The sequence below is a fragment of the Bombina bombina genome, chromosome 7, assembly GCF_027579735.1.
Source record: "Bombina bombina isolate aBomBom1 chromosome 7, aBomBom1.pri, whole genome shotgun sequence".
NCBI lineage: Eukaryota > Metazoa > Chordata > Amphibia > Anura > Bombinatoridae > Bombina > Bombina bombina.
Window position 1 is genome coordinate 546,896,638 of NC_069505.1, and position 10,333 is coordinate 546,906,970.

The window sequence follows — 10,333 nt, forward strand, 5'->3', positions numbered from 1 at the left end:
CTCCCTTTTGCTCTCTCTCTCCCCCTCCCTTTTGCTCTCTCTCTCCCCCCTCCCTTTTGCTCTCTCTCTTCCCCCTCCCTTTTGCTCTCACTCTCCCCCCTCCCTTTTGCTCTCTCTCTCCCCCCCTCCCTTTTGCTCTCTCTCCCCCCTCCCTTTTGCTCTCTCTCCCCCCTCCCTTTTGCTCTCTCTCCCCCCTCCCTTTTGCTCTCTCTCCCCCCTCCTTTTTGCTCTCTCTATCCCCCCTCCTTTTTGCTCTCTTTCTCCCCCCTCTTTTGCTCTCTTTCTCCCCTCCCTTTTGCTCTCTCTCTCCCCCCCTCCCTTTTGCTCTCTCTCTCCCCCCCTCCCTTTTGCTCTCTCTCTCCCCCCTCCCTTTTGCTCTCTCTCCCCCCTCCCTTTTGCTCTCTCTCTCCCCCCTCCCTTTTGCTCTCTCTCTCCCCCCTCCCTTTTGCTCTCTCTCTCCCCCTCCTTTTTGCTCTCTTTCTCCCCCCTCTTTTGCTCTCTTTCTCCCCTCTCTTTTGCTCTCTCTCTCCCCTCTCTTATGCTCTCTCTATCCCCCTATTTTGCTCTCTCTCTCTCCCCTCTCTTATGCTCTCTCTCTCTATTCTCTCTTTTTCTCTCCCCCCTCTCCCCTCCCTTTTGCTCTCTCTCTCCCCCCCTCCCTTTTGCTCTCTCTCTCCCCCCTCCCTTTTGCTCTCTCTCTCCCCCCTCCCTTTTGCTCTCTCTCTCCCCCCCTCCTTTTTGCTCTCTTTCTCCCCCCCTCTTTTGCTCTCTTTCTCCCCTCTCTTTTGCTCTCTCTCTCCCCCCCTCCTTTTTGCTCTCTTTCTCCCCCCTCTTTTGCTCTCTTTCTCCCCTCTCTTTTGCTCTCTCTCTCCCCTCTCTTATGCTCTCTCTATCCCCCTATTTTGCTCTCTCTCTCTCCCCTCTCTTATGCTCTCTCTCTCTATTCTCTCTTTTGCGCTCTCTCCCCTCTTTTTTTTCTCTCTCTGTCCACTTTCTCCCCCCTCTCTCCCCCTCTCTTTTGCTGTGTATCTACCCTCATTTTCTCTCTCTCTCCACTTTCTTTTGCTCTCCCTCCTCCTCTATTTTGTTGTCTCTCCCTCTCTTTTGCTGTCTCTATCTCCCCTCTTTTGATTTCTCTCTCCCCTTTCTTTTGCTGTGTCTCTCCCTCTCTTTTGCTGTCTCTATCTCCCCTCTTTTGATCTCTCTCTCCCCTTTCTTTTGCTGTCTCTCTCCCTCTCTTTTGCTCTCTCTATCTCCCCTCTTTTGATCTCTCTCTCCCCTTTCTAATTCTCTCCCCTCCTCTTTTGTTTTCTCTACCAATTTTTTGCTGTCTGTATCTCCCCTCTTTTGATCTCTCTCTCCCCTTTCTTTTGCTCTACCTCTCCCTCTCTTTTGCTCTCTCTATCTCCCCTATTTTGATCTCTCTCTCCCCTTTTTTTTGCTCTCCCTCCCCCTCTCTTTTGCTGTCTCTCTCCCTCTCTTTTGCTGTCTCTCTCCCTCTCATTTGCTCTCTACTCACTACTCACTCTGAATCTATCCCCCATCTTTTGAGCTCTTTTGAGCTCTCTGCCCGGCCCGCCCACGCCTCGTCCGGCCCCACCCATGTCCCGCCCATTCCCCATCTAGCCATGCCCACATCATGCCTGGCGGCCCGTCACTACTCACTCTGTCTGCAGAGTAGAAGGCCAGGTGTGTTTGTCCTTGCGCGCAGTCTCTACTGCACATGACAGCTTCGGACAAACACACTTGGCCTTTTATAGTATAGGATATATATATATGTATGTATATGTGTATATATATATATATATATATATATATCATATTAACCAAATGTTTTCCATATCCTTGATTTAGCATCTACAAATATATAACCTATGGAGAAATCAAACCTTACATTTTTCATTATAAAAGGGATTTCAGACAACCCTGACTTGCAGCCTTCAATATTCCTGATGGTTCTGATTATTTATCTCTTCAGCCTTTGTGGTAACCTGACTATAATTATACTTGTTATTCTGGACTCTCATCTGTACACGCCTATGTACTTCTTCTTGTGTAACTTGTCCATCATGGACCTATCTTCTATTACAACCTCTTTGCAAAAGGTCCTTTTTATTTTTCTAACAGGGAATAACATTATTTATTTTCCTGCTTGTATTACCCAGTTTTATCTATTTGCTTCATTTTCAGGGTGTCAATTGTTTATACTAGCAGCTATGGGTTATGACCGGTATGTTGCCATCTGCAATCCCTTGAGATATCAGATGGTCATGAACCAAAAAGTTTGTGTCGTGTTAGCCACTCTCTGCTGGGTAATGGGTTTTTTACAAGTAATACCGACCACTTGGTTATTATCAAACTTTTCTTGTTATAGATCCAATGAAATTAACCATTTTTTCTGTGATATTGTGCCTCTTTTAGCTATTACTTGTAGTGATACCTCTGTATTGGAACTTTATATACGTACTGGAGGTTTTCTAATTGGGGGATTTATTCCATTTAATCTTACAATAATATCTTACATTTTTATTGTCATGACCATACTTAAGATTCGTTCAAGCACAGGAAGAAGAAAAGCCATCTTCACATGTTCCTCACACCTGACAGTGGTCATCCTTCTCTATTTGACTCTTTTTTGCCAATATTTAACACCAGTTTCAACAGAAAAATTGGGCGCTAAGAAGTTTTCATCACTAATAAATACAGCTGCTGTTCCCGTCCTAAACCCATTGATTTACAGCTTAAAAAATAAAGATGTAAAGTCAGCACTGAAAAGAAATCTAAAAACTTGTAAATCTGTAATTTCAATGTTATAATTTTTCTCTCATTACATAATGTTTAATTCATGCAACAATCACAATCAGTCTTCCTTATGTTTTTAAAACTTGTGCGTAACTGGTAACAAGTCCTGGTATAACATGTCATACGGTGTAGGGATGCTGCTGTGTATTTAATGTTTGCAACAAAGTGCTCTGGCCAAGAGGCAAGCTGTTTTGTTGCTCTCTTAAAAGAATTTCCTTTTCACAAGGATAGGTGCTCTCTGAGCTTTCTGAAGTAGTAGTTCTTGAAGTTGAGTAGGAATCTCTGTTAGATGTTTCAAAATAATAACATCCTCTGTGGATAATTTATACAGGTAAATGAGACAGGAGAGAGCATCAGCAAGGGTTTTATATTTTACTCTTTATTCTTTATTTTTATGCACTTTAAGTTTGAGGAAATGTCCTCTTATAACACATGTATGTGTTTCCCATATGACAAATGGATCCAATCCATGTTAGGAGTCTCATTTAACATTACAAGAAGAGTAAGCTAGCAAGTGTGGTAAGACATTGTTTTATGAGACATAAATGGATGCCACCAGTATATAATAAAGTACTAGAACAAGCTGAGTTTAATTCTGATGGACAAAGAATGTAGCACTACTGAAAGAGAGCTTTAGCTTTTACTTTCAAATTGGTAAGATGGTTAAAAGATGATTAATAATAATCATTAGTAGTGATAGCATTAAATAGCAGTGTGTTACCTTAAATATTACTCATAGACTTGTAGTGTCAATGCTCGAGCCATGTGTGAAAGGCGGTGCTGGGGATTAAGGGTCAATGGCGTATTACAGAAGTTTCTTCCAAGATGCTGAAAACAAACTATTAGCTGAAACATTTTATGAAGGGCCACTGTATAAATCCAGGACCCCTGCTAAGTATGGATGGATATGCCAGAAGGTGTAGAAAGTGGTGTAGTTGCGTGCCTTGTGAATTAAGCCGTGACCTATCCAGCTGACATGTGAGGAAACAAGTGTAAGTTTGGAGTCTCCTTGACCTCTCGCTGTGCTCTCCGGTCTGATCCTCAGAATTTTGGCAGCAGTACATGGGCAGGTACCTAGATGTGGCCATCTGTACTAAAAGAGCTTTTCTCCTAAGCGGCCATTGTCTCCGCCCCTCCAAAACATTATACATTTTTAAATTGAATAAAATAATTTTTCAAGTTTTAAAGTATATATGTATATATATGTTACAGGTAAAGTCAGCAATTGGGTAATGCTAGTATTACCCAGTGACTGAGGGTAAAGCCCAATGTAAGATCATACTTTGGGCTTTACCCGAGTAATCCTAGGATTACCCAAACGCTTCTGGATAAAGCTAATAAAATCATACATTGGGCTTTACCCGGGAAACGCTAGGAGGGTATTTCTATGAAAACACACCAACAGTAAATTAAACATTTTTATTTTGTATTACATAAACACTTATGTTTTGTACAATGTTTTTGTTACAACAACAAGAAATTAAACATTTTTATATTTCATATGTGGATTTTTCAAATGTTTTGTACCATGTTTTATTATTTCATATTTGGATTTTTAATATGTTTTGTACCATGTTTTGTTACAACAACAGGAAATTAAACATTTTTACAACAATAACTTGAAACAATTTTATTCATGAAACATTTTTATTTTTCATATGTGGATTTTTATGCATGTTCTGATTGGTCCGTGTCTCCGTCAGGTCACTGGAAGCACAACCAATCGGATAAGATCATGCATTAAAGGCCCAGGGTAGATAAGTTCCAGAGAGTTCTGTTCTAATCAGAACCTCTGGGAACCTAACCATGGCTCCCACCCCCACCCCCCGTAAGTGCTTTTAAAGATTCTCTAACAGAATGCTTGTGCAACAGATAATCTGACAGACAAATGTCCATCAAATAACAGTCTGGTCTGCCTGAGAACCTTTAAAAGCACGTCATGAGGGGATATTAGCTTTATCCAGAAGCGTTTGAGTAATTCTAGGATTACCTGGGTAAAACCCAAAGTATGATCTTACATTGGCCTTTACCCACAGCCACTGGGTAATCCAGATTTTTGGCTTTACCCATAATTTATATTAATATATATATATACACACACACAAAAAGATAGCGCTATCTCATATCTTTTTGTGTATCCATTCTTTAGAAAAGTCTGAGGGACTTATCTTAGTTTTCTATTTTGAGACTAGCTGCTCTGTTTCCTCTGAATATATTATAGATCTACATTATCTTGAATTAATATATTACAGAAATAGGACTCCTTTGGGTGTGAGTGCTTTTGGGGCTTGTCTGAGGACATTTCTTGTCACCGGATATTCTAGTTTTGTTTATATATATATATATATATATATATATATATATATATATATATATATATATATATAAATAAAATGTATTCCTGTGAGTGCACTTCTCTCTGTGTGTGTGTAAATATATATATATATATAAAACACAGGAATGGACCGCACAGTTTGGACTGGGTACACATCCTAAGCCACTGTTAACTCCACAGCCCTGAACACTGACAGCTGCACAGTTCCCAGCAGCCCAGGCAGTATTTTGTATTTACATAGGGAAGATTACAAAAGCCTGTGTCACCCTGGGAGGTTCCTAGTTGGTTTGTTTGAAAGTATGCATTTTGTGGGTGCTGGTTTAGGGTCCCAGGAAGAGAGAGACCTTGACGTGGTCCTGGGCTTGATCCTTTGGCGCCAAATGTAACTGACTTCCCCCAGTTTTGCTTTTAATTATTACTGAGTATCTGCTGGGGAGTGCCAGGTTTTCTGTGTGTTGTGTTTATAATGTTTGTAATGCTTCCCTGCAGGCTTGTCACCCAGGCTGTTTAGGGGTTAACTGCCTGGGTTGCTGGGAACTGTGCAGCTATCTGTCAGTGTTCAGGGCTGTTTAGTTAACAGTGGCTTAGGATGTGTACCTAGTCCAGTCTGTGAGTGCGGTCCATTCCTGTGTTTTGTATTTACATAGGGGAGATTACAAAAGCCTGTGTCACCCTGGGAGGTTCCCAGTTGGTTTGTTTGAAAGTATGCATTTTATGGGTGCTGGTTTAGGGTCCCAGGAAGGGGGAGACCTTGACGGGGTCCTGGGCTTGATCCTTTGGCACCAAATGAAACTGACTTCCTCCCAGTTTTGCTTTTAAACATTACTGAGTATCTGCTGGTGAGTGCCATATTTTCTGTGTGTTGTGTTTATAATGTTTGTAATGCTTCCATGTGGGCCTGTCACCCAGACTGATCAGGGGTTAACTGCCTAGGTTGCAGGGAACTGTGCAGCTTTCTGTCAGTGTTCAGGGCTGTGGCGTTAACAGTGCCTTAGGATGTGTACCCAGTCCAGTCTGTGAGTGCGGTCCATTCCTGTGTTTTGTATTTACATAGGGGAGATTACAAAAGCCTGGGTCACCCTGGGAGGTTCCCAGTTGGTTTGTTTGAAATTATGCATTTTGTGGGTGCTAGTTTAGGGTCCCGGGAAGGGGGAGACCTTGTCGTGGTCCTGGGCTTGATCCTTTGGTGCCAAAAGTAACTGACTTCCCCCAGTTTTGCTTTTAAACATCTGCTGGTGAGTGCAAGGTTCTCTTTGTGTTGTGTGTATATATGTGTGTATATATATATATATATATATATATATATATATAAGTCTCTGAACTCTGACTTGTTACCAGTTTGTTTGATTAAGAGCTTGCATTTGTGTGCATGGCTGCATTTGTGTGGCTGTATTAGGGACCCAGGTTTTTGGAAGAGACCTTGACGTGGTACCTGGGCTTGTTCCATTTGGCCAAATGTGGTAACTGACTCTTCCAGTTTTGCTTTTAATCTTAGCTGAGAGCTTGTGAGCAAGTGCTGGACTTTTTATGTGTGTTGTATTGTCTGTTTTGTAATTTTTCCTATGGACCTGCACCCAGACAGGCCTGGGGTTAACTGCCTGTGACTCTGGAAATAGTGTAGCTTTAAGATAGTGCTATAGCACCAAAAGCTGAGCCTTTTTAAGGGTCATGGGATTTGTACCCAGTCTGGTCTGAGAGTGCTGTCCCCTTTTCCTTGTTTTGTTTATGCCCAGGGTGATTACATTAGTCTGTGAACCCTGACTTGCTCCCATTTTGTTTGATTAAGAGCTTGCATTTGTGTGCATGGCTGCATTTGTGTGACTGTATTAGGGACCAATGTTTTTGGTAGAGACCTTGACATGGTACCTGGGCTTGTCCCATTTGGCCAAATGCGGTAACTGACTCTTCCAGTTTTGCTTTTAATCTTAGCTGAGAGCTTGTGAGCAAGTGCTGGACTTTTTCTGCTTGTGGTATTAATTTGTTTTGTAATTTTCCCTATGGGCCTGCACATAAGTCAACTGCCTGTGACTCTGGAAATAGTATATCAGTCTGATCGATCCCGCCTATTATGGTCAGTCCATCACCGAAATTCCAGGCAATTCCTCTCTGAAGAAGGAACAAAGCAACCCCAGATGATCCTTTCTGCATTTATTGGGCCTCGTCAGGGAGGTGTAGCCATATTCCTATAGGCACACTAAGCAAGGAGTCCACATTTGGTTGCCCCTTTTTCCTATAGGGAGACTAAATACACTCAGAGAGAAGTGCACTCACAGGAATGAACAACCAGCTCAATACCATTGTTAGCCTGTTCTATGGCGATTTACCACCTGGGTGCAGCTTCTTTTAGTCCAGTAATGCTTTTCACAGAGTAGAACTTTACTGTAGTATATCAGTCTGATCCCGCCTATTACGGTCAGTCCAGCACCGAAATACCAAGCAATTCCTCTCTGAACAAGGAACACAGCAACCCCAGACGATCATTTCGGCATTCATTGTGCCTCATCAGTGAGTTGTAGCAGTATTCCTCTAAACACACTGAGCAAGGAGTCCACGGCTGGTTGCCCCTTTTTCCCATAGGGAGCCTAAATACACTCAGAGAGAAGTGCACTCACAGGAACAAACTACCAGCTCAAAACCATTGTTAGCCTGTTCTACCTGGGTGCAACTTCTTTTAGCCCAGTAATGCATATATACAGGGGTATATATATAAAAAAATACACACACTTACACATATATATATATATATATATATATATATATATATATATATCCTTCCCAAGAACGTAGGCACTCACTGGTCTTTAGACATAATCCATTTATTGATCCATAGAAAAAAGTTACATTAGTATGACGTTTCGGTACATCGTTGTACCTTTATCAAATGTAGCAAAAGATAGATATTCAAAACTTCCTAAATAACTTACCCCAATCCACCACCTAAATACCCATAGGTGGTGGATTGGGGTAAGTTATTTAGGAAGTTTTTAATATCTATCTTTTGCTACATTTGATAAAGGTACAACGATGTACCAAAACGTCATGCTAATGTAACTTTTTTCTATGGATCAATAAATGGATTATGTCAAAAGACCAGTGAGTGCCTACGTTCTTGGGAAGGATACACATTTTTGGTTTGTAGTGCACCTTGGCAGCTGGATTGTGTAAGATAGTGCTGTCCTTAACTTGGACTGTATATATATATACAGGGAGTGCAGAATTATTAGGCAAATGAGTATTTTGACCACATCATCCTCTTTATGCATGTTGTCTTACTCCAAGCTGTATAGGCTCGAAAGCCTACTACCAATTAAACATATTAGGTGATGTGCATCTCTGTAATGAGAAGGGGTGTGGTCTAATGACATCAACACCCTATATCAGGTGTGCATAATTATTAGGCAACTTCCTTTCCTTTGGCAAAATGGGTCAAAAGAAGGACTTGACAGGCTCAGAAAAGTCAAAAATAGTGAGATATCTTGCAGAGGGATGCAGCACTCTTAAAATTGCAAAGCTTCTGAAGCGTGATCATCGAACAATCAAGCGTTTCATTCAAAATAGTCAACAGGGTCGCAAGAAGCGTGTGGAAAAACCAAGGCGCAAAATAACTGCCCATGAACTGAGAAAAGTCAAGCGTGCAGCTGCCAAGATGCCACTTGCCACCAGTTTGGCCATATTTCAGAGCTGCAACATCACTGGAGTGCCCAAAAGCACAAGGTGTTCAATACTCAGAGACATGGCCAAGGTAAGAAAGGCTGAAAGACGACCACCACTGAACAAGACACACAAGCTGAAACGTCAAGACTGGGCCAAGAAATATCTCAAGACTGATTTTTCTAAGGTTTTATGGACTGATGAAATGAGAGTGAGTCTTGATGGGCCAGATGGATGGGCCTGTGGCTGGATTGGTAAAGGGCAGAGAGCTCCAGTCCGACTCAGACGCCAGCAAGGTGGAGGTGGAGTACTGGTTTGGGCTGGTATCATCAAAGATGAGCTTGTGGGGCCTTTTCGGGTTGAGGATGAAATCTCCCTATGAGGATTGATTCATATGTTCCTTAAATAAGAACACTGAAAACACATAAGCTATGTGACAATTAATAGCTTACACAGTTCATCGAATAATTCATTCAATATGTTGCAGACTGAAAAGATCCAAAGAAACAGGTCGTGCTGAGAATGTCAATACAGGAAATTGGTAATCCTTATATCTCCAATAGGTTTCTATACCTCAAGTCTTACAGCACCTCTAAGTATGGTAACATTAAGCTGACGTGTTCACTTTAAGTGGAATAGACTTGCTTGAAGTTATTCAACTAATTATGTAAATGATACTTTGTAAGTAAAGCAACAAAAGATACTTGCGGTTCAGTTTGGTTAAACTGCCCTCCGGTCAGCTGAGACTGAAAGCCGTTACACCTGAACGGTACTTGCAACAGAGCAGGGAAGAGTACTGAGACGAGTGAGCTGATCTGTGCGGCAATCTCCGGTCTGATGGGTAGAGGCTGTTTAAGCTGAATTAGCTGCAGCAGAGGGAGAAGTGGCGGTTTGCAGCTGCGGCTGCGGAATCTCAGTGTTGAAACGGCTCAAGTAATAGTGCAGGTGAGAAAGGTTTAGTGGAGTACGGAAACTGTAGCGATAAATTCACACTGACTTCCTCTTCTGAAAGCTGGCGAATAGATTCAGTAGTAGGTGAATAAAGGTTAACAAGTCCAGGTCCACTGAAATTTGTTATAAACTTTAATTTGTAATCCAAATAGAAGCTTGCAATAGGAACACAAGCTGGGCTCAGGTAAAGGTAGATTTACACTACAAAATACTAAGCAAGGAGCCACAGGAAATGGTGGAACTTATAACCTAGGCAACCAATGAGAAAGTTCTTATGCAAATCCCTGCTTAAAGGCACAGTAACCCTGACACACACACTCCAAATAGATGTATCACCTATAACAATTTTACATCCATTAAAGACAAAATATATAGGTCAAGGAAGGAATAGATAGATACACCACCGGCAAACACAGTGTGCCAGACTAGTATCAGTAAGAGGCGCCAATATATAACATAATATATAGAGTAAAACAAATTTCAGATATGCTAACAGCGATAAAAAATTTCTTCAACTGATCTCAGAATTAATTAATAAATAAAAACAATAGAATCAATAAGATAATAAGTGAAAGCTGGTTAGATTACCCAACA

At 41.5% G+C, this 10,333-nt stretch overlaps 1 protein-coding gene across 1 annotated transcript; it reads left to right on the forward strand.

Moving 5' to 3' along the window:
• The first annotated feature begins 1,874 nt into the window (after positions 1-1,874).
• On the forward strand, positions 1,875-2,816 carry LOC128636543 (olfactory receptor 1019-like). The gene has a single exon (XM_053689540.1). The coding sequence runs from the start codon at positions 1,875-1,877 to the stop codon at positions 2,814-2,816; it is 942 nt and encodes a 313-aa protein (XP_053545515.1).
• Positions 2,817-10,333: the final 7,517 nt, after the last annotated feature.

Bases quoted from the DNA above. Each gene is read 5' to 3' on its own strand.
- LOC128636543 (XM_053689540.1), top strand. From the start codon at position 1,875: ATGGAGAAATCAAACCTTACATTTTTCATTATAAAAGGGATTTCAGAC.